The sequence below is a fragment of the Acanthopagrus latus genome, chromosome 4 (genome assembly GCF_904848185.1).
Source record: "Acanthopagrus latus isolate v.2019 chromosome 4, fAcaLat1.1, whole genome shotgun sequence".
In the NCBI taxonomy this organism is placed as follows: Eukaryota; Metazoa; Chordata; class Actinopteri; order Spariformes; family Sparidae; genus Acanthopagrus; species Acanthopagrus latus.
The window spans coordinates 350,415-375,412 of NC_051042.1; the positions used below are offsets into that span (position 1 = coordinate 350,415).

Sequence of the window (24,998 nt, forward strand, 5' to 3'; positions counted from 1 at the left end):
CAATACAAACCACATTTTACAGTAAAGGCTTCCTACGCCCATGACCTCACACACACAGTGTCGTGTGTGCTGCTTGAGATGACACAGCTAATGTTTTGCTTATTGAGTAGTGAACGCAGCCGTTTCATCATGGTCGTCGACATCACTGACCTCACCACTTGTGAGGGAAGCGTGGGCAGATGATGGAGGCACCATTGGATTTGTGTTACCTGTTACCTTGCATGGCAGCTGGATTGGCGAGATAGATGTATGCAGACTGGATGCACTTGTTGCACTTGTTGCCAAACACAGGCAGCGAACTGTTTCACATCGCAGGAAGAACTACTGGCAGCTACAGGTGTGGCTGAGGTATGACGATAGCTACAGTTGTAGCAGCTTCTACAGGGTCTAGCACAGCTGCTATTCTGTCAGCGTTTCACTGAAAGTACAAAATACTGACAGCCCTGAAGGTTATTTTTTTATTAATATTTCAACTGGTTCCAGTAAGTGTTGGTGGTGGCACTCTCCTGCTGTTGGCTCCACACTGTCACACTTGGTGTCAGTTACTATGACAGTGCCTCTTCTTCTAGAGACTGGTACAGGTCAGGTTAGGTGAACTGACCCTTTAAGGTGAGGCCTAGTTGGAATGAACACAGAAACAATAAGGTCAGACAAACACTTCCATGCATCCTTTATTCCATTATAAGCATTAAAACATCCACTGTGCTGCGTTCTTGCAACAACAACCACATGTATGACAATCTGTTTCACGGCGTGTTTAAGGCTTTTTTTTATGTTTTACACACTATTACCAAAATCTGGTTCTACAAGCTTCATTTGCCTTTCATTTGCATATTGTGATTCCAGTGTTAAATCAATGAGACTAGAGTGCCCTGTGTAAGGGCTAATATGTATAGAGAAGATATTGAAGAATATTATTACAGAGGATTATCGTACAAACCAGCTTCAGAGACAGTGTAAATCTATCAACATTTAGACTGGAAAACCTCATAAAAATGTCAGTATCAAAACAATAATCAGGACTAAAGCAGGGTCTTCATTTCCTTTAAAAAGAGGAGCTAGAGGAAATACGCTAGAGATGATCGAGGGCTCCTTATCCAAAAAACATCAGCCGACATTAGCTATAATGAGAAAACACCCAACTGACAAACCACTTCACAGCAATACACAGATCAATCAAACGATCAGCACAAGTTGCTATGCAAATATCCCTCAAATACAATTCTGCTCTGAAAATAGTTTCAGCACTTACTTCAATGTAATAGTGTCATACGACCTTTAACTTCATGTGACTGTTTAACTTCATCCTCAGGTTTTCTTACTTAGTGTTTCACTTAGTTCACGTTTTCATTTGCAGGGTAAAAGAACAAATGATTCAAGTACAGTCGATACAAGTTGAAATATCCACAACTACGAGAGGTGATCTGCATGCGCTCTTTACTTCCACATTCCATTTCCCCGCCGTGGTTCTTTCAGATGTCTTTGGAGTTCAAGCTGGGATGAGAGCAAAGTATCACAGGCTTCAACAGACAAGTGTTGGAAAAAGACAGCAACCCTGGCTGCTTGCTCTCCTACTGCAGGCAGGAACACATGGCTGACACAGGAGGAGGACAGTGGTTGGGCTGAATTTGGTTTTAGTACCTTCGTTGTCATTTCTGTCTTCCCCAAACTGTCTGACTTTCACAGTGATTGACTGATTGATTCCTCTGATGAATAGCAGCAGTTATCAGTCCCCCTGAAGACCACGAGTGCCTTGCTGTAGTCGACAGGACCGAGTGAAATGTCCACAAACATAAGGCTTCATCTGTCGTGTGAGATGATAAAAGCGCGCACACACACACAAACCAATGGCCAGCATGTTCACCTTGAATACCTTCAAGTGGTGCAGAGTTCACAGTTTGTGTTCTGTCTGCAGGTAGACGCAGCACCATGCTCCCTGGCCTCAGTTTACAGCACTGAGTCAAGTGTGCGTCTCAACCAGCTGTCAAGTCTTATTAACACATGATCTTCAGTTAACAAACACTTAGCCAGGATACATGCTGCTCTCTGCTACTGAGGTAAGCTTCTGTATTAAACACACTGTGGGATACCCATTGCTGCACTGCTTACTGACAAAGTCACACAACTGTTTTGACAACTCAGATACGGTAAGTGAGAGTTTTGTGAGAATATGGACTACAGTGGACCATGGATTACAGAGAGAGATCATTTCTCTAACAACGGCTTCACACCAGGTCCTGGGATATCTACAGTATCTGTATTCCTCTAACACAGGTTGATTTAAATCAGTGTACTTAACCATCTGTAGAGCCATTTTAGAAATCATTTAGGCGTGTGGTAAATTCAGCATTAGATTCATCCATAAGATCCACCTGTTTTTCACTGTGCATCATTTTAACATTTATGAACAGGCAAACTAATTTCAAATGTTGGAATTTTACTGAGACAAGTTCTGCTGTTTGTGTGCTGAATTTACCAATGGCTCCAACATAAAGTAACTTCAGTATTTCCTCTGTGTTTGCCAAAGCAAGCTTCTTCATAAAGTTTGGTGTAAACGGCTCCCTGCATGAGAGAGTAGCATGCATCAGGACTACAAAGGCCAGATGTGCAGGGGGGCACTCTGGTTAACAGCTTCTGAGCACATACATCCATTGAACAGAAACTTCTACCTGCAATTAAGAAAAACATGGAATGCAGATTGAAGAAAAGAAAACAAAGAAAACAACATTTACATATCTAAACAGAACAAATCATTACCTGAAAATATCTGCACATTAAAAGTGCAATTGTTTAATCAACCCTGAATGGTAACTTAAAAATACAGAAAAAGTAAAAAACTTCATTTGCATCCTGAGGCGCAAAATTGATTCTTCTTCACCTGGTATAAAAGAATACAAAAATCAAGCTTGAACATTGAAAGACTGTCAGTCAAAAGAAAAACAAGGGATTGTGGGAGAAACAGGGAAAAAGAGGGAAATGTGACGGACTGAAGCTCAGAGTGAGAGGTGTGGCAGACAGAATGAGTCCAAAGGGAAGGAAGCTGACAGCTGGAGTGGGAAATGAATCCAATTGAGCATGAAGTGCAAACACCGTCTAGGCCCAGGTTCACTGGGAAACTGTGTCCACATGTACGAGCACCAGCCAGGTTCTGAGGACACTACATGTTAAGCCTCAGCTTAACGCCTGACTGGTACTGGTCTTATCCTCGGCCGCACCTCAACAGTCTAAAACCACCTCCTCTTCCAGTCCACCACATATTCCAGCCCTGAAATGGTTCCATGGAGGGGAGGAGAGGAGTCCAGTCCAGCCCCGTCCATTTGCTAAGAGAGGAAGCTGGGACATGATAAGGAGGAGGCTTCTTGAGTGTGTTGAGATGAACCCTGGCCTGAGTGCTGAGCTCCCTTCAGGAAGTGGGAAGCTCGAAGGAGATGAACTGCTTGAGTCTATCCAGGTACTGAGCGTACAGTTCAATGTCGTTGTGGCCGGCTCCTTCCACCCACAGGGGCTCGACAGCACGGGGGCAGCGCTCGTACATTGCCAGACCGTGGGAAAAGTCGATCACCTCGTCCTCCGTGCCGTGGATCACCAGCACTGGGGATGCCACCTTGGACACCTTGTCAATACTACAGAGAGGAGAGAGATGAAAAGAGATTAGAACACTGACCTTGTTGACGTACCATACTTTATCATTTACTCTACAGAGACACACAACAGATCCACCCGTTATCTTCAGAACATTTACAATAAAACAAGATGGAAAATCACACAATCTGTTTGTTATTTTAACCATAGAAGGGTCCAAAGGTCTCAGATCACTAAGGCTGACAACTGTCGACCCCTTGAGCCTGCTGTAGCTGGCCAGTGATGAAACTACACAGTAACAGATTGAATTAGCCAACAGGTTGAAGTCAGTAGTTAGAATTTCATTTTACTGTACATGCCTGTAAATGTATGCACACATTGTTTTATGTTAAATATGTGATAAATGGGAATTCCCATGATGTGTTTGCATTGAACTAGCAAGTTCTTGTTATTTGATTCCCAGATCAATACTATAACGTCTAGTATAATATTTCCACATAGATAGTTTGCAGTTCACATACTGTTGGTTTCATACTACAACATGAGTCGCAGTCAGTGTCTGAGTGAAAACAGCCCTGGATGTGAATCTTCCTCCACCCTGTTTCACTGTGGCATCATTCTCTCTCCTGTCTGTCTCTGTACACACATCCTTCTGTTACTGACTCTTATCTACCACTGTGATCATCAGACTCATCAGCAAACAGACTTTTTCATCACCCACTGTGAAATTCTGGTCTTTCTTAGCCCTCTTCCAGTGTTTGTCCTTGTTTCCCTGCTGGGGTGCTTGACGCTGTCTGTCCTCTGAGACTCTACAATGACGGCCTTCTTCTGACTGGACGACTGCTGATTGGACTCTTGTGTTGTTTATCAAATGAATTCTGTATCTGATGAAGCTCATTTTGGCTCTGTCTGATTGTGTTTTGGATACAACTGATCCAGTTTCCGTAAAGTTGTTTTGAGTTACATTCACTGATGCCGTAGGAACTTCTGGTCTTAAGTTCATGATGAGAAAGTCTGTCTTTGCAATGTGACTTCTGTGACTGTCATTTACTTACGGGTAAGTAAATACGGGTCACTGTCAACTGGCCAAAGTTCAGCCGCTGACCTGGTCAGAAACTCTGGAACAAGTGAGGAGGACCTTGGACAGTTGAGACTGTTTCATTTAGTGACAACTCTGGGTCAAAAATCCAAACAACTCTGGGATTCCATCAAATTCACACACAATCTGGCTCGTCCGTGCAATTGCAATGTGAATGTAAGTTTGAACTGGGCCAGTGCTTGGCCATGATGAATGAAGCCCATTAGAGAATGAGAAAGACCTCAAATCTAACCACCAAAGTCTAAAATAACATCATATTAAAGTCACTATGTGTGCAATTACAATATCTTTGAGCTGAGAACAGTGAAACCAGGGGAGACAGCAGGACTGTGTGTGGCTCCATTACTGTGATATGGTCAGACAAATTAGTGAAGATGCCAAACGTGATGTCATCTCCAGGCATGTCAAACAGAAGTTCAAATGTTTGTTTCATCACCCTATTTTTCAAGCTGCTCTGTGATCATTCACTGCGACGCTGTGGCCTTTTCAGGAGCTCTGATGTTTGTCCTTGTTGGAACTCCCCTCGCTCTTGTTCAGCTGGTGTTCATTAATTCCAACTGTTTAGTGAACGTGATGTGTGGAAACATTGTCTCTTTCCAAAGAGAATAACATGTTGTGTAAATGTGTCTGTGTATAACACTCTCACCAAGTTCGGTAAATGATGCTCAGCTCTGCTGTGGCTTGAATGGAACTGTTTAAAGGTCCGGTCCCTGCCATGCACACAAATCCATTACTCATCATCCTCGACCATAACTAGGTTCGACAGCTCAGCCTCTGTACTGCCCTGCTGCTCAGATAGAGGTTAGGTGGAAGATTAACACGGGGAAATTATTGTGAGCTAATTTCATTCCAGATGGGATAAAACAATTACTGCTGACTTCACAGCTGGGGTGCACAGACTGAATGATGGCAGGCGAGGCTGTCACACATGGACATCATCTCTAACATTTGAACAAATGTGAGCTCACAGCTACGCAGAGTAAACTGACAGAGGAGTGAATTACCCCTCTAACAATGGGAAATGGTTTACAGACACCATTAGGGTCAGGGTTGGATTTTTTTGTTAAACTATTCCAATATAATCATCTTAGAGTATCTGAATCCTGCCGAAGCCTGCGTATAATCCAATAACATTTAACTGTCACCATTAGCCAGAAACAGGCTAACAGGCTAGTCTGTCGACAGGCTGTTAACAGCTTGGATGGTGTGATGTGTGTTTGATGGGCTAAATGAGTGATACTAGCTCTGTAACTTGGTGGGACTTGATCAGCTGATCATTTTGCTGGCTGATGAGGAGATGAGCCACTGTGGTGACTCCTACAGGGAACAGCTGGAAGGGAAATGAGGAGGTGATTGTATTAGGGGAATAAACATGCCCTACTCATAGACTTTGCATGAAACAAATTAAGGAATTATCTTTTATTAACATTCACAGACAGACAGTCCGAGCTGAGAGTTTTGATCATCAGTGCCTGACAGACTTTATGGTGTGCAAGAACTTCAACGTGCTCTAAAAATTAACTCTTCATTTACTCAGCCATATTTTGGGCCTTGGTTGGAATATAGTGTGCCCAGTGTAAGACAAGCTAATATCATACAATATTATTTATTATCATTACATTGTTTATTTTTGATTATTATTCCTGTGTATTGTCTTATTGAACTATTGAATTTCCGATTCTGACAACCTGCAGCTATTCACACTGAAAATAATCTGATTCCAAGATAAACTGCAAAAGAAGAAAAAACAACCAGACTGACACTTGTGACACACTTTTAAATCAAGACATCAACTTTGACCAAAAAAACAATCCCTCAGAAGAACGGTACAACTTATGTGTGATGTACATAGAATAAGAAATGGGCCAAACCCCAGCATCACACTTGATTGGAGACCCCTGGTACATGCTGACAGTGGGCTCTCCTGCTGGTTTCTATAGACGCCCAGCTGGGGAGCTTTGACACAAGACATCTTGTTGCTCCACACAGACACACATGCTGGGACTCTGATGATATCTACCAGCCAATCACATGCTTGTTTTGCTTGTGACGCTTTTTGCTGACTGAGTGCTTCTCGTATCGTTGAGGGAAGCAAGCAGGCTGTCCGTCCACTGCTGCTGCTCTGCCACCAGGCGCATCTGTGTTGTACAACAAGCCCAGAGTAACTGCAGCCGCGACATCCCGGCGGTGTGTTTACCAGCGAGGAAAGGTTCTTGGCCCTGGTATTCTGCTGGACAACAAGGGGAGAGAGAGACGAGAACCAATGCATCTCTCTCACCATCACATCTATCTCCATGTCTGGTCTTTTCACTCAGGCTGCTCTGTGCTGCACCATCCTCAGTCCTAAGGCTTCACACATGGGACACATGTGCAGCACTACTGCATGGTGTTACCTCTTTCCATGTTACCAGGTTAGACCGTTCACACAGGACGCTTGAGATGCACTTCAAACGCAACCTTTGTGAACTCAAACACACCAGTGAATGACCTAAGAATTAATTCAAGTGCTTTCTTTAATTAAACTACTTGTTCTCTTAAAACTAGAACACTTTTACATTAGAGGGGCACATTCAGTTTAGAGTTAAAATGTAATCGACTGTCCTAACTGTCTACCTCAAATCCAGCTCTGAGGTGCAATCCAAACGATCCTGGATTTTGGCATCAAAGTCATTCAAATCTCTGCCTTTAAGTTTGAAATACCAAAAAGCAGCATTTTTTATCCAGGTTTCAGGCAGAATTGGATTACCAAATCTGAATCTGAATCTTCAGGATCAGAAAGCTTCTGATCTGCTTTAAAACACCCAATTTCCAGATCAGAACTGAATCTGGTCCGACCAATACAATCCTGGGAGATCATTTTGAAGCCCCTGGTCCACATAAACTGCTCTGACGCTCTGCTGCCTGCATCAGCTCACAATCTTCATTATAGGTGACAATCAAAATAATTGTCAGTATAAGTACAGTAATAACTTACTGTGTCCTGGCTGCCACTGGACCTTCGAGCAGATAAAGTGAATATGACCACAGTTTGTGTCCTCGTATATCATAAACAACAGAGGTGCTGATCATTTGTCTGCAGTTTGTGCAGCTGTTGAACTGTTTTGCATTACACAGGAGTCCTTTCTGTATTTAACCTGACTGATTTAAGGGGAAGGACAAAATAATAGAAAGACATGTCAGTATTACATAAAATCCAACACCACCATTAGGTCTTATTCACGTATAATTAAAAAAAACATCAAATTGTAACTAAATCTTGCTGAATCGGCTTGACTGAAAGAGATGAACATACATCCCTTGGCTGATGCTTCACTGATATATTCAAAATGATTAATATGAAGACACAGATTTACAAACACAAGCATCTCACAACGCTTGCCTGAAACTGACACTTAATATTCCACACGATGCTACACTGCAGACTACAAATCTGTGGAGACGCCCAAGACTCATTAAATTTTAACATGGTCACACTGTTCATTATTTGGTTACATAGGCTGTAATCCATTGAGAGACTAAATTATGAGCCCACTGAGGTGGCATGATACTTTGATAACAACACCATCAAAATTCAACTTCTTGGCTCTGAAGCACAAGTTTTAGGTCAAACAGTTTGTGCTGAAGCAGCAGCTGTTCATTTTGTGCATGGTGCAAACACAAACACAAGGCTAGTAAGAGTTTGGTGTTTAAAAATGATGAGTTTGACGGCATGAAGTGCACTGACACACGGCTTGGATGAATAATTATGCTGGATGAGGCTTTAGTATTTTAACGTTAAATACAGTTAAAGAATGCAGCGTTCTGTTCAGCCATTACATCATGTGTTCCAGTTTCTTCAAGACACTGCAACAGTGATATTGTGTATGGTATGGCTGTTTTATCACTGATATCAAACAGTAAGAGATGAGATGGCATGATGTGTGTTAACTATGCCTTTAGTGTGTTTGCTTAATGCTGACAGACTTCTGACAGCATCATCTCTTGTGGGCTGCTGCATTTCCCCGGTTTCAGAGAGAATAATGTTGTGAGACCACTGATTTCTGCAGAAACTAGCGTTCTCTTTTCCATATTGCAAGTTTGAATAAACTCACTGTCACCAAGCAATCACAAAACATTCAACAACTGGAGCGCAACATAAATTCTGGATAAGAATGTGATTTTCTGAGTTGAGCAGGTTGATAAAATTATTTTACTAAAATCTTTGGCTAAGGGTTTATATTAGGGGCATTATTGATGGCAATCTAGACATTTTGTGTGGATGCTATTAGCTTCATAAGACCCAATTAATTTCTGATTTTTTGTTGAACTAATCTGTTATGCTCTGCATTCACTAGCTGTCTAAAACGCCCCCACTCACCTTTAATAACCCTTCCTAACATACAGCACTGAGAGCAACTGAACCATTGTAGTGTGTAGTAATAGCTGTTCTCGTCCAGTGTGGCACTTATAAAATATGCTACATTAAGTTGTCCAACTCCCACCGTTTTATCAGCACTAACTTCACAGATGGCTGAACTGATGTAACTGATTAAAATGATCAATCCACCTCAATATTCTGCTTTGACAACACTTAATATGCAGTAACAGCATGCCCCCTTTTCTGACTTCTAAGCAGGAGTGATAACATGGACCATCTGCAGCAAGATGGATTTAATTGAGCAGCAGTTCCACTAAAACCTCTGCATATTAAAAGCCATTACTTTGTCGCATGTGGCTGTAAATTCTAGAACTGCAAGTTGGTACTTTTTCTGTCAACCCTTAAAAAAATCGATCACAAGCCTGCAGTCTGAATAAAGTACTGTCTATAATGTTTCTTTATCCAGATCAGAACCAGAAGTTAATGGGTTGTATCACTTCAGTAGTTTTTGTGTAACCCTGCTGACAAACCAACCAACCAACCCACCAAGGGAAAAGGGTGAAAACATTACCTCCTTGGTGAAGGTAACAAGTATAAAGCAGTGCACTTTATGTTTGGCTGTAGTATGGTAGGTTGGGAAAAATCTGAATAAATTACAGAATAACTTGTTCAAATTCCATCACATTCTTGTGCAGCAACACAAAAGAAATGAAGCGTGCAAGATACAATAACTCTTCTTGAAAAATAAACTAGAGAAAATAAAATAAAACTAGAGAACGAACTTTACGGTCGAGGCCGCAGCTTTTTGTTTCACTACTGGTGTCTTGTGTATTCTGTGATTAGAAAGCTTCAGGCACATCCATGATGTAACATCCATACGGGGTTAGCAGCACTGGTCAGTGTTTCTTTTTCCTTCAGGGCCAATACCATAGCCATTATTAGACTATTACTACAAACTAACTACAACCAGAAGACATTTCTGTAAAAAGGAAAATCTTTGGTCAGAGCGGGTCTGAGGTACTTTACCTGACTACTGCTGCTTTACACCACACCACATCATACAGATGCATCGCTACACATCAAATCTGAATATCTGAAATTGTTTCACTACTCATTTCCAACATACTGATAGATTAGAACATCTCTATTAGTGAGGATGACTTGTCATTTGACTGAGACTGTAGATACAGTATAACTGAACAGAAGCCAAGTGTCTGGGTTGACCCTTACAGACAGGAAGAGGAGCTCAGACAGGAGAAACAGCTTGGACAACCACTGCTTTTTCATGTCCAAAGGACCCAGTTGGGGTGATCTGGATATCTGACTAGGATACTTCCTGGACTCCACCCTGGAGATATTCAGGGCATATCCTAGCGGAAGGAGGTTTCGGGATAGACCCAGATAAACACTGGAGGAATTACACTTTCCATCTGGCTTGGGAATGCCTCAATATTCCCCAGGAGGAGCTGGAGGATGTGGGCAGAAGGATGTATCGGCCGCCTTGCATAGCCAAAGATGAGTGGCACAGAACAGTGAAATACTAAAGTACAGCACTGGTATCAATAGAGAGCTGAGCTAAATACCCAAACTAAATTAAGACCAGCTCATTCAAAATCCTTCTGATATTTGTAATAATGCAAATGACGAACACTATAGCCTTGGAACACACCTTAATCATAAGTATTTGTGCGATTCACTCCGTACGTCTAGGCAAGGTACATGGACTCTGGAGCGCGAAGTGATGCACTGATTTTTTATTCTACAATTTAAAAAGTGATAGAGATGACATAAGAGCGCTGGAGGATGTTATGGATAGTCTAGAAACCCTGAGAAAGGGGCACGGTATGTTGGTCTGGTTGCCAACAGTGGCAGTGTCAGATGAAGTTACACAGAACAGATATCTGTTAAGTTCACTTTGGTTTGTGAGAGCTGTCCAGTGAAAGGCTTATCAGAGCTAACGCTGGCTTGTCTATCCTGGCTAGCTTGACTATAAGCTCATCCTTTAATCACAGTCGCTCTTGTTGGCATAACATACTGAGGCTTGAAGTGCTGAACTAGGTCTTTGAATCCTTCACTGCGAGCCATCCTCAGACATGGCAGCAGGGTCTTTGTACTTGATGTGGTACAACATCGGGCTGTCCTGCTACATTAAAGAGTAGCATCACACAATTTAACTTAAATTTGGGTCCTTTCTGCAGGAAATGTATCCATACTGTGTAACTCAACATTTTTCTCAGACTATCAAAGCAGTTGGCAGACAGCCTGTCCGTATGCAAATTAACCCACCGACCAACATGCGTGACTGCACAAAACTATTCTTGGCAGTTAAACGTTGACCTCCGTTGGCCAGGTAACTGTTGTTGTGGTGTGCATGCATGAGGTGTCTGAGACTTACCTGGGGAAGGCATCAAAGCAGTAGGTCTTCCGTGTATCGGGGAAGGCCACCCTCAGCCCTGACATGAGCGGTGAGTGCAGGATGACAGCAGCACATTCATAGCGAGCAGCCAAGTCGATGGTGGGCACAGTGCCGATGCTCTGACCATACAGGATGATGTTCTCAGGTGTTACACCATACCTGTACAACACACACATACACAAGACAATTTTGTTTATAAGCTGATTTTATATCTAGGTGGAAAAGTAGCACAAGCTAACAACTGTATGCTGGTAGAATATGAATAAGTGGTTTTCAGACACCAAATAATGATGATAACGTGAATTCATTTTTTCAGTTCTTGTTTCTGACCTTTCTGCTTGCCACTCGGTGGTTTTGGAAGGTGCACATTATCACACATTACCCAAATACAAATGAAAGCTAGCACAGAGAGTAGCTGCCCACTTACCTCTGTAATAGAATTTGATTTAAACGTTATAATACAATGAATTCAGATCGAGGGTTCATCTTAGGAATCATAATCACTGCAATTAACTGCAACACTTTGTACTGTGGTGCTTGTTCATTCTGATGTTAGCACACATGGTGTTGTTACTATCAGATGTGGACTACACTCACTGCTAAATATCCTTTTTTTAATGAAGTGCCAATGTCTGTATAACCACAGAGGCTCATGCCAGAGCACAGATTACATGATATCGAGCTCTAGTGTGGCTGTCTCCATGTCAGGACTACAACAATGAGCAGAAAGGTGGGAAAGGAGAGGAAGAGGCTGTCAGACAGATAAGATATAGACAGCAGTGAAGGCAGTGCCAAAGGAGATGAGGATTGTATCACAGCGACGGGACTATTTCAGCATCAAGATGAAGATGATACTCTCTGATAATCAGCAGATGTTCACAGACATCCCTCTATAACCCCAAAACTATGATCCATCCCAGACAGAAGATATTCTTCCTTCCAGGAACACAATCTAATCTGCACCACATCTGCATAGAGATATACAAGACAGCACAGGTTCCTGTACTGTATCTACACCGTCCTGACAGGTCCAACATCCTTACAGCATATCAAGAGCTTGAGGTGGTTGAGGGGTCAGATGACATGACCACCATGAGTCTGCATTATATCTTTTACTGTAATACTTGGAAACAAAACAAACAGCCAGTTTTGAATGTGGTTCAACTTTATACTGACTAATATCACTTTGTGCCCAGTAGAGAGCCAGAGGAAGGGTCAATGACAGCAGTGCAACCCCTCCAGGATGTGTCAGACGCAGGTTAGCAGACAGCAATGATCAGCCATAATGCTTCAGGCTGTAGTCACATATGCAAATGCAGGCTAGTGCTGCAAGGAGCAGCAAGAGAACAGGAGTTTAGAGTCAAGAAGAGTTTGTCCCCCATTCTGGGTCTAAGGATAAAGGGTTTGTTTGTCTTTCAGATGGTAAAATGTGTTATTCATGTTATAAACCTGGACAAGGCAATGAAGCAGACACTGAGTTGCAACTGCACTACTAATGAACATTACAACTAATAAAATCACTAACCCAAACTTCTACCAAACCACTGACCCCAACCTGCCCAGATAGTGTATTTTAAAGGCCATTGTCTGTGTGTGTGTGTGTGTGTGTGTGTGTGTGTGTGTGTGTGTGTGTGTGTGTGTGTGTGTGTGTGTGTGTGTGTGTGTGTGTGTGTGTGTGTGTGTGTGTGTGTGTGTGTGAGTGAGTGAGTGTGTGTGTGACTACCAGTCTGTCTAGTGTCCTCTAATGCGAGGAAATATGTAACCTGTGTAACAAGGGCCGGGCGATAAATCGGTAAAATCGAGTAATTTGAGTTTGTGGTTTATTTTAAAAAATGAAAACATGGATTTTCTCTTTAACTTGCTCCGCCTGCTCCACATGGACTCCTGTAGTTCCCAGCAGGCTCCGCCCTCCACCTGCATTTACTTCACACACAGAAACAAACACAACAACGTGCAGTAAGCCAAGAGTTCGTTCTTAAAAAGTCACAGTCTCATCAGCAGTTTGGTTCTGTAGCGTCAGACCTCAAACATCCACAGTTTATTTAAAGGCTGTTGTAACTAAAGACAGCAGACCAACACATTTGTTTCAGCATCTCAAACAGAAGCATGTGTCAGAGTGGGACACTTGTTGTTCACTACGAGATGTACAGACCGCTGCAGCCCACAAACACCCGCTATGAAGCAGCCGACATTAGTGGAACCATTTAATCATTGTGTTCAGAAGAAGAAAGGGGCCCGGTTGCATATCGTTGAAGATATACTGCCTGTATATACAGAGGAGAAGCCGGAGGTTCATCCACATGCTGGAAATGTTCCACCCAGGTTTGTGCTGCGAGGCCACAACAGGCCACGTTTCAAACCAGAGGAAGCAGACAGGCTCGTCTTCCTGGCTGAGAATGTGTAAAACAGACATCAAGCAGACAGCTCATGTCCTGAACACCTACAACACGTCATGTTCACTGTGCAGCATGCAGATGTTTCATTATGTCCACACATCTGCAGGGATACAACAGACTGTCTGTTAACAAAAGGCACCTGTTGTAAAAAAGTATTTAATGAAAGTTCTGTTCACACTTTATCATCCCAACCAGGAAACTGATCTGTTTTTATAAAAACATGCAATCTGACATCTTAAACTTATGTTTACAAAAGCATTTTATCAAAAAAGGGACACATTTTATTTCAGGTGAGTTCGAAGGTGCACTGTTTAAAATGGCAGAGCAACTCTGTTCACAATAAAAGCATTCAAATAAACGCTTTTAATCATTTCTTTGTCATTTGTAGTTTGTTTTTAAGAAGAAAAAAAAAATATATTAAAATCGAGTAAATCAAGTTTGGCCTAAGAAAATCAGAGATTCGATTTTAAGGCCATATCACTCAGCCCTACATTAAACTAATTCACGCTCCATATCCATGGCTCAGAGAAAAAGAGAGTTAGCCGTCTCATCAGTGGCATGTTCTGGCCGGTGTGGTCGCTGCTGACCCTTAAAAAAAAAAAAAAAAAAAAACACACCTAAAAAAACCATCAGCAAAACTGCGTTAAAAAAGAATGATTGAGGTCCTGTCCAAATATTGTACAATAATTTGATAGCCTAATTATCATGGCCAGTCAAACATACTCCTGATATTTGTGGATCTCAGGTGAGCAGCAACATGCAGACAAACATAAAGTAGTTAGGGAGAGAACGTGTGAATCCTTTTGATAACTCTTGGAAATCATTCTCCAGATGAAGGGGGTGTCTGGTGTCAGGTACACTGCTGGGTGCACAGTAAACTGATGGATTTTGGACCTGGATGGTAGCATGGCTCCTCCCAGCTTCTCCTCTGAAGTACTGCTGGGTGAAAGACGGCACTGACAGAAAACAGGCCTGACGGGGAAGGGAGGCGTGGGACGGCATGTTCCCGCGCCAGAACTCACAGTGTGGGGAGGAAGTTTTAAGCAAACCTTCCCGTTTCCAGACAGCGCTGAGAATGCAGAGAGAGGCCGAGCAGAAATGTTCAGCAGCACTCTGCCACAACACACATGCACAGAAGGATTAGACCCTTGCTTTACAGACAACCATGACAAAGGATTTGGACAAGAGGTGCTGGGCTGTAAGTGTCCTATGAAGTGATGCCATCATAACAGCTCTTCAGATAACAGCTTGGGTGTGACTAATCTGTTGGCCTAGACAAATCCTGTCTCTGATAAGCAGCAACCGAACTGAGCAGTTGTCCTGATAGCAGATTAGGACACCGGGCATGAATGGGCAAAGTACCCCAGGCTGCCAGCTGACTCACACAACACTGGACTTTGATGCATCTTACAGCACACGGCCAGGACTGGGGAAACACTACACAACTCTGAGGATGATTATCACCAGTACTGGGCGTCGTGGTTGCAATTCTGACATCTAGCAGATGGACAGTCAGTGTCAGCTGTTCTGGTAATGAGAAGGTTTGAAAAAGAACAATATCTTTAAACTTCAAGTCAAGTTTATTTGTATAAACCCAAATCACATATCAGCCTTTTTGTTTTACCAAAACTCTTAGAGAGATTCTAATGCAGAAAAAGATGCTTGTGATGATTTATACTTAACAAATACCCACTTAAGTTTTGGTGCACTGCCGTCATATATAGATTCTACTTAAACTGTAAAATAAACTGTCTCCATTGCTTTGCAGTGAATCAGAAGCATCAGTAAGCGTTAGTGTACACATGATGATGTTGATGCGTTTGGCATCAACACAAGCTGAGAGGCTGACGTGGCTTTCAGGTGATCAAACACCTCACCCTCTCCGGCTTTGAGCTTTGACCAGGTGTTACCTCAGGTTCGACACGTTAAACCCGCTCAGCTCTGTATTTTGCATTCCAGATACTTGTGAGAGCTGCCCGACTCACTGTGACTGTTTGCAGGGTTGACATCTCACTCCGTTAAAAAGTGAAAAACAACACAAAACTTCATGTGGCCATGCTGAATAACACGCCCCGCTTCTGATCCGCTCTACTCTGCCTCTGATCTGCCATCAAGCCTCTGCCAGAGTAGGCTAAGCATGCAGGTCCTCCTGTGACTGTGAGCAACCACATTTGAAAAATCAAGTGTTTCAAACTGAGTGAAAACACATCACACATAGTGTTTCCCTCACTATCATTCATGCCATGAGTCTGATTGCCAGCTCATGTGATTGGCGAAGGCAATGTGACATTTGGCTGCGTTTCAAGTCCATTACAACGTTTTTGTCGCAGCCGGCTGCTGCCACGTTTCTATTCTGTGAGCAGGCAGCACCATCTTTTTCAAGGTTCAGTTCACTATAGAGGTGGAGTCTGTACATGTCAAGTGTGTAACCTAACAATCCACACAAATCCATTTCCTTTATTCTGATGCCAATCAATTTATATTGATTCCCTTCTGATGTTTGTCTAAAACAAATGGCACCCAAGTATTTGGAAAGAGGAAACTTTCCCAGTCCAAAAACCTGAGTATGTGAATGAAAAGCTACTTCCACAGAGACAGAGATCCAGATGAGAGAGAGAACCATGTTTCTATTTGCAAACTCAGGCTGATATCCAAACAAACTGTGTAGAATCTCACTGAAACATGAAGACTGGCATGAAAACCTTGAAGCCACAACAGTCTCCTAGTTGAAATTGCAGTTTTAAAGACTCTCATTGAGCTTACATGTCAGTCTATGTAAGACACAGTGCAGGGTTTATTAATGAGTGCATGCACAGGATATAATAAACCCTCCAGTGCATTTGAAACTAAAAGCGGTGGCACGTCATCAAGGCACTGGATCACATGCACTTTGTAGGACAAGCTGCCAAGACGGATCGACGGATGCTGTAAACATAATCATTTCCTTCATCCTGAAAGTAATTTTCATCTTAGCCATGTACCAATACGGTCATCCAATCCTGTTTCAAACAAAGTGAACATGGAGCTGAACATGAATGCTTTGGCTTCATTCCAGTACACAACACCTTGTAGATACTGATGGAAAAAGCCTCGTAGATCAAAAGGGGCAAGTTTAATTTGTCTAACTTATTATTTTTGGCAGGCAGGTGTGTCTGGAGTAGGAGGAGTCATTATTTGATTAGGAATCAAAATGAGCTTTCAGCTTTGATCATCAAAATGAGAAGCAGCACTGGTACATCTCCCAGTACGTTTTCCCTCATCCCTACCTACATACCAGCCTGTGATGAGAGGACAAAATGAGCTTCACAAGTTTTGGATATCTTTCAGAGATTTGTTTCAGAAGATGGTTTACACTGGACAGATGAGAAAAAACATACTGTGAAACAAATGTAATTCCCATCTTTTGTTTTATATTGTTAAAACCCCAGAGGGAGGTATTTTTCTATGGAATATTTATTTCTGGTGAATATAATTTGAACTTGCCTAACCTAACATGTAAAAAGCATTGCTGTTTTATTAAATCCATAAAAACAAAATGTGAAATGTGACAATGTTCTTTAGAGAACCAGATGCAACAGTTAAATGGCAGCATAGCTGCTGTGCGAAGAAATTAAATCGAAAATAGACAATCAATGGATGTGGAGAATTGTGACAGCCCTTCTTTCACAGGAAACAAAAGAGCCTTTGAGCAAAGATAAAAAAACAGTTATTTCAGGTGAGAATTCATTCAGCAGACATTATGCCCCTTGTTTGCTGGTCAGCGAAGATAAAAAATGATTGTTATGCAGATGGACTGATGCTACTTCAATAAAGCCTTGTGCGGCATTGAATAAAAGGGCTTCATGAGAATGGCGACAACCAGCATAACAAATCACATTTATTAAGGTGAGTAAATAGGCCTTTGTGGTGGGTGTGCCACACAATGCCTGAGGCGTTCAGGAGGATTGCCAGAGGCAACATTATGATGGATGTAAACAACATTGAGACATGATGCCCGTGCAATCTAATATTAAACAACCCTGCCTGAAAAATAACCATTTACAAAACACAGCCGACAGCTCAGCATTACTCCCAAAGGAGAAGAAGGACAGAGCCAATGCACTGTATTCTCAGATTCTGCTAAATACACTCCAGTGAACAAGGTAAAAGGCAGATGAAGAGTTTTAAAGAGATTCTTTTAACTGCAGTTACGGCGTCTTTTACAAGTTTAAAAAAAATGGTATTAGTAACTAATGAAACAAGAGTTTTGTAATATTATTCGGGCCTGTCAGTATCTGCAGACAGATAAACTGAGTTAAATTATGATTGAGTCTATACACATACACATTTAACACTGACAGTGTGTCTTTAAAGCTTGGTGCAGGGAAATGTAATTTCAAGGAGGAAAGACAAGAATGATAAACTCGTTTAGCAATTATCAAAATGTTAAGCCAGCTGGTCTTTGTGCAAACAAATCTTTATCTTCAATGTATTTCGTGCTTTTACAATTCAGCAGAGCCCTGAAGGCAGAGCAACAGGAAAACCACAATGAAATTAAATTGCTGGTTAAGGGCATATTCTTAATGATTTTCCCTAAAATGTAATTAAAAAGATATTGAATAAACATAAACCTCCTCCTCAGGTGCTTAGCTCTCTCCCCTAAGGAGGGCCTAATGATCTGCGCTGCTTCATGCTTGAGCAGATCGCTCTCCAAAGGGTCAATGAACAATAAAGTGTCTAATACTAGGTGGGAAGAGACACTTTCCTTTCAGGGATTTTCAGATTATCTGTCAAATGGAACATTAATCAGAGGCATGTTCAGAATCTACTGGGCTGTTAAATTCTAAATAAAAACATGATCAGCCAGGCTTATATTATGGCAGCGAGGTGATAATAACGATGGGACACTTGCACTGATGTCTCTCCTTCAATAAATCTGTATAGTCTTCACAAGCATTTAATCCAGGAAAAAAAGTTACACAACCAACATCAGGTGGGGATTAGACCGACTCGTACCTGCAATGTCAGAGATGAGCAGTCAAGTTTCTGCTTCTGTTGTTTTAATACATCTGAAACTAAATTTCAGTAGTATGAAAACTACACAAATCGCCTTACCTGAAGTAAGAAAACATCAGCCAAAATACTAAATTTTTGCTGTTCTGCTTGGTAATGAACAAGCAGCCCTTGGGGTCTGGATTTGGACAAAAAAGGTGACTGAACGAGTCTTAACTTACAAATAGCAGTAGTAGTCTTTCAAACTTCACATCAAGTCCCTTCCTGAAGAGCTCAGGGTGAAGCTGGTTTAACATCAAACCATTTTTCTTTTAATGCACAGAAAACAGCGATTTCAAGTGACATTTTATCAGCTATAGATTCTGGTGATATTTTATATATGCATGTAAATTCATCTTATCTGAAATGTGTCATGCATCATGTGCTTCAGTGGTTCATGCTGCTTGTCTCTGATCATCACATCACTGCAGCTTGCATGACAGAGTCGATATTAGTCCTTAGTTTTGCTCTCCGACTCCTAAACCCTCCCACAGCTGAGACCTGCTGTCATGCAACCAAATGTTGCACATCATTCCTCAACTCTCAATACGCTTGTTATCAAGAACAACTTATGGTGGATCTTATCACGTCATGAGTCAGCCATGCTCATAATCTACAACAAGGTAAAGTCACAAGTAAAAGAACTGCTGAGCAGAGCCAAACGAGTAGTGCTTACCTGGGACTCGTGGCCCTCACAGGCCACAGAGTGTTACATCACCATAGAGGCCCATTACACTGCAGAGAGCTCATCACTGTCCTCTCATGTCCTGCAGACATGATGCATGTGTTACCACACAGCCAGCTGTAATATTTCCTCATGGCGCTGAGCAGAGACAGACTGGTCTGATGTCGCTATATGTATCGAAGTGACACCACAAGTATTGTGACAGTATGGTATCGTCCCAGCCGTGCTGATTACCCTCCTACCTACAGATCTGTGAGCTCTATGAGCAAAATATCCAGCTCACATGTTCCGAGACAAATTCACAGTCCCACAGTATAGCAGCATTTTTAATGAAATATTGTATTAATACTTAGTATGTTGTTGCATCCCTATCGGCTAACAATACATATAAAATATCATAAAAAAACACCAATTCATACAGGCAAGCTGTCACTTTCAGACAGGTTAATGTTATCACTAACATCACAAGTACATTTCCAGTGGTTTAACTGGGTACCCAGTCAGAGTGCTGTGGGCAGGACATTACCTGAGAGAGGCAGAGGCTGCAGCAGCATTAGTTTTTCTTACTGGCAATCAAAAACATAAAACACAGACACAGATATTTGGCAAGATGCTGGATATTGGAGCGTTGAATACTGAACAGTGGTCAGTCAGTCTCCCCTGTGCTGCAGGTCAAAGGTCATGTAGCTGCTCACTCACTCCTCTGTTGCTTTTTAAAATAGGCTAACTGCCTGATCGAAGTTACAGTATACATGATACAGATGTGACGAACTGTTTAAAGTGGATGTTACTAAAGACAGTGATGTTTACAGCTTTTCACGTGGAAGTCCAGATACCAGTACAGTATGAGTGTGCCAGTCGCTGCTACAGTTAAAAACAAATAAGGTTGATATGTGAAGTGATAACCACAGTAAAAAAAGACGCGCTGTGTAGTTTGCTTTGAAGAACACAGCCCACAGCAGAGAGGTCAGCTCTAACCTGTATGAGAGACCGAGATGAGCTCCTAACAATCAGAATACACAAACAGCCTCAACAACCTCAACACATAACAAACTCTGCCTTAATGAGGGTGCACACAAGACTATCCTGTCTTATAAGACTATCCTCTACAATTATCCTGAGGTCTGTGGTGTGTTAAGAGTCAATTTGTCCCGATAATTTGCTCGGAAACGGGTCGCAGCCGACAATCATAAATGTTAAACTTGTTCAATATTTACGACGAAAACTCTTCATGTGTGGGGGGGAAGCAGGCGACTCCTGAGTCACTACTCCGTGAAATGTGACGTGAAACGCAACGTAGCCGACCAGCTGACTGAGGAACACAGAAACGGACGTTAATAAAAACAGAGGGGAGATCTAAGTTTTCCTTATGGGGGTGTTTGAATTAGCCATTTTAATGTTTTTAATGGGTTTAGCGTCGGCGCTACCTTTACCCGTCATACTGATGGTTAATGCAAATACTGTGTGCTGTCAGAAAAGCTCACATTCCCTCTTCTATGTCTTCCATGTCTTTTGTGTTTTAAAACGTTTATTTACTCTTTCATATACAGTCTCTGCTCTTTTCCGTTTATGAAGAGCGCGGTGACGCTGAGGTTGTCACGTTTGATCACGCGATATTTCTGGCTCGGAGGACGAGATTCTAGATCAGCTGTGAGACAGATAATCTTTATGTGTGGTGTCCTGTGCTGAGAGTATCGGAGCACACCACACACAGTACGATCAAGCTGATTAATCTTCATGTGTGGGGGCTCTACAGGTAAAGATCTGTTAAGATTTATAAAATCCTTATGTGTGAACCCCACTTTATCAGAGAAAATGGGACAAGTTACCGATCCAACAAGCTGGTGAGCAATACAAATATATTGTTGTTGTAGATAACAATTCACCTGTTGCAGTGAACCAGATGTCCACGCCTGCAGTACTGCCTCCTAAATTAAACATTTTACAGCTCAGTTTGAAAGCAACACTGCACACAAGTCTTTCTTTTTCCTGGTACCTGTGATACCCTCTGTGGAAGTTCTATGGAGAGGGATCCACCAGATAATCCAACGCTTCACAGTGGTAGAGAAGTCACCGGCTGTCAGCGGTAATAAGACTGTCAAACACACATACTGGACACCCAGCTGGAGCAGTGCTTCCTACTTGTGACAAAACTGAGCCAAACAGGCTTAAAACCCAGCTTCACAACAAGGAAAATCACTAGATCATGAACATCAACATAAGAAAAGCTCAAAATCTGAATATTGAATTTCCTCTATTTTTATTGTTTAAACTCTAAAGCTCAAAGTCAGGTTTTGAAATTAGAATTCATCAAAAACCGACTCAATATAATTTCCAGCCGACAGGAACACCCTTACATGGTGATCACAATGGATGTTGTTAAATTCTCCATTTCTGTGTCACTTACGTAGCCTAGACAGCAAAAATGTATCTGCACAGACACTCTGAAGGTCAACTGAGACGGACAACAGATTCAGAAGTAACACTTTAACTTGCACCTGACCAGGAGACTGAAGTCTGAGAGCCATACAAGCCAACATTCACTTTTCTGTTTCTGAGTTGAAAGAATGATTCAAAATGTAATATGTAGTCACAAACAGGTGTCACTGCAATTTGATAAAGTTTGATTAAGTCAAATAACCAAAGTAGGCCCTGCTTTGTGTGAATCTGTGAATGGTGGTTTGCTGTGCATGGAGATCCTGCATGTCACTCTCTGGAAAACAAAATCCAGTGTAGCCAAGAACCTTTCAGCTGGACTAAATCAAGACAGACTTCGCTCTTCATTCAAAGAAATGCCTTCCTCATTGTCTCTACTGCACAATAAACAACCTTGAACTGAAATGGTCGGCCATCATCTTTAACATAAACAAAGATTATAAAAACTGTATCTGCTGTGTAAAAGGTTTACCGTCTGAAACAGCGTCTTCAGGTTCTTATTAATCCATAAGTGTGTACAGTTTATAACATGTTTTCATGTCTCCATCACCTTCATGATGAAGCTGCCCTCGGTATTAAACATTACAGGTGTGTGTCCTCTGCAGTGTCCCTGTATTAGGACTACAGGACTACGTGTCTGATCTTCTTCTCTCAGGATCATACTCACTTGTTCCTCAGGACCTGCCAGGCCGCCTCGATGTCCGCATACAGGTTCTTCTCGGAGGGCTTGCCAGTACTGACCCCGTAGCCCGAGTAGTCGTAGGAAAACACGTTGCAGTTGATCCTGGAGCCGAGGCCGATGTAAAAGCTGCACATCTGCCCCAGGTCCACGGCGTTTCCGTGGGAAAACAGCAGCGTGTACCGGCTGTTTGGGGCGCAACGCACGAACATGCACCCCACCCGGTTACCCCGGCTGCTCCTGGTGCTGAAGACCTCCACTGCATCGAGCTCCCGCTGGGAGTACTGCCAGTCTGCCCGCTCCGTCAGGTGGAGGCTCGTCGCCCCGTTAGCATCAGCGTGCACCGAGTAGGTGGGCTCCGGCGGGAGGAAAGCTAGCTTGGCCGCGATGCGACTCGGACAGGGCGGACAGCAGAACAGCCAGCACAGTTCACCAAGAGAAAACCCATTCATCCTGGGACCTTGCTCGGGCATTTAGGCTCGGGCTCAGCAGTAAATCAGCCGCTGTTGAAAACAAAGGCAGAGCTGCTACTGATGTCCCATCCACACACTTCACCGAGCGGCGCTCAATGACAGGTGGCTGCGCAGCTAACGCGCTAGCTGGCTGGAAGCTAGCTAACAACACAACTCAGAGCTGATGGAGATCACAGACTCACTACAGCGTTACAATGGAGGACACGTCGATCAGCACCACAACCCCGTGCGGCGGCTGGTCTCGGGTCAGCACTTCCGCCCCTGTGACATCCCGCTCGCTGTCCGTCAGGGTTTGGTGCTAATGCATTGTGAGAGACAGAGCAGCCATTTCTGCAGGACGGAGAGGAGCCGGGCTTCCGGCGGAACCGGATATCCGGTTCGGCTGCCGGTGTGTGTTTTCTGTCAACATATTTATTCATTGTGTATCTTAGAACGAGTGCCTGGTCTTAGGCTAATAGTTGTTTAAGCATTTATGTTTCCTCATCTCTTCAGACAGAGTAAATGATCAGAGTCTACATACGTTCTCATGCATATATGTTTCATTCAAATCATACTCATGGAATCAATTGAGTTTTTTGTTTTTTTTGTAGTGTCTGTGTACTTGTGTTAACATTAAATAACATTTGTGAGCGATATTGCCTCCTCAGCACTTGTGTTTCGGATCATTTCGAGCTACTTCCTGTCAGCTTCCTTCACAGAGGAGAGGTCAGCACCAGGATGTGTTGGGAAGCTCCATGAATGGAGTCCTGAGGTACCTTCTCACCTGCTGCACGGAGCAACCAGGGTGGAAGCAGCCCTCAGGACTTCTGTCTCCATTCTGCCAAAGCTTAAGGACATAAATCTCATAAGTCTGCAATAAGGCATGAGTGCTTCCATGAGTGACGTCCTTCCTGGTGCCTCAGTAGGTCAGTTCTGCCCCTGCATAGAGGCCCTGCCCTCACCACAGCCCAGCCTGTCCTAAAACCCCGAAGGGAAGAAAATATTAAGGAAAAAATAACAACAAAAATATATATGCTATAGGATGGCCTCAATAAAATCCCAAAGCGTAATTTTTATTTGGATTTTCAAGAATATTTTTTGGAATGGTACCTTCCAAACTCCACAACCAGCAGCGTGAGCACACACTGAAAACACGTTACAGCCATTATTCTTTACAGGTCAGGGACATTCAAGCTTTCAGGTAAGTGTGTAAACACATTATCAACATACCACTTTTATCAAGTTCTATTAAAAAAGAGTAGACTTTATTTCGGTAAAAGCATCCCTGACCTTCACAGCAGCGAGTGACAGCAGTGCTCCATGTAGACTCCCAGGCACCATCTGTACTGTCAGCCCTTCCCTCCGGAGCAGCAGGCTGAGCGCCTTCAGCTCCTGAAGGATGTCTGACATCAGGTGAAGAAACATCTCTCTGATGAATGGACCGGCCTCTGTTTTTCATGTCATTTGTCTCAGCGGCACTGTTTTTAAATGGAGCCACACTGAGCCGACACTGTCTCAGTTCTGTGCAGCAGTCCACACTGGGTATGACGTCACCAGGAGGACTGGGACTCACTTGTCTGCTAGCTCATCCTTCATTTCCTGACTAACGGCTCTGAAGAATGTTATATATCCATTGTCATTTAGGAGGTTCTCAGGTCCAGTCCACTAATTTGATGTTGTTGTATGTAGAGAACATGGTGGAGGGTAATTCCACTCTCACCAAAACACATGCTGCACTGACTACATTCAACACTGAACTCACCACTCATCCTAATGAAGACAAAAGCTATTGGCACTCAGGTTGGATCCTCTTAGGCCAACTGGGTGCCATCGTATTTAGTCAAATGAGAAGCTGTGACCATGAC

General features: G+C 42.7%; 1 protein-coding gene across 1 annotated transcript; it reads right to left on the reverse strand.

The window, feature by feature from the left end:
• Positions 1 to 646: 646 nt before the first annotated feature.
• Positions 647 to 23,530, reverse strand: abhd17c (abhydrolase domain containing 17C, depalmitoylase). The gene is made up of 3 exons (XM_037095665.1): positions 22,670 to 23,530; positions 11,434 to 11,613; positions 647 to 3,623 (listed from the first exon to the last, which is right to left on the reverse strand). The coding sequence occupies exons 1-3, from the start codon at positions 23,152 to 23,154 to the stop codon at positions 3,404 to 3,406; spliced, it is 885 nt and encodes a 294-aa protein (XP_036951560.1). The 5' UTR covers positions 23,155 to 23,530; the 3' UTR covers positions 647 to 3,403.
• Positions 23,531 to 24,998: the final 1,468 nt, after the last annotated feature.

What these genes read in the sequence shown, in the direction of transcription:
- abhd17c (XM_037095665.1), bottom strand. Translation starts at nt 23,154, where the DNA reads ATGCCCGAGCAAGGTCCCAGGATGAATGGGTTTTCTCTTGGTGAACTG. An exon ending in TGGCAGGTCCTGAGGAACAA is followed by an intron (nt 11,614 to 22,669) that starts GTGAGTATGATC and finishes TGTGTTGTACAG; the next exon opens with GTATGGTGTAACACCTGAGA. An exon ending in TGCTTTGATGCCTTCCCCAG is followed by an intron (nt 3,624 to 11,433) that starts GTAAGTCTCAGA and finishes TCCTCTCTGTAG; the next exon opens with TATTGACAAGGTGTCCAAGG.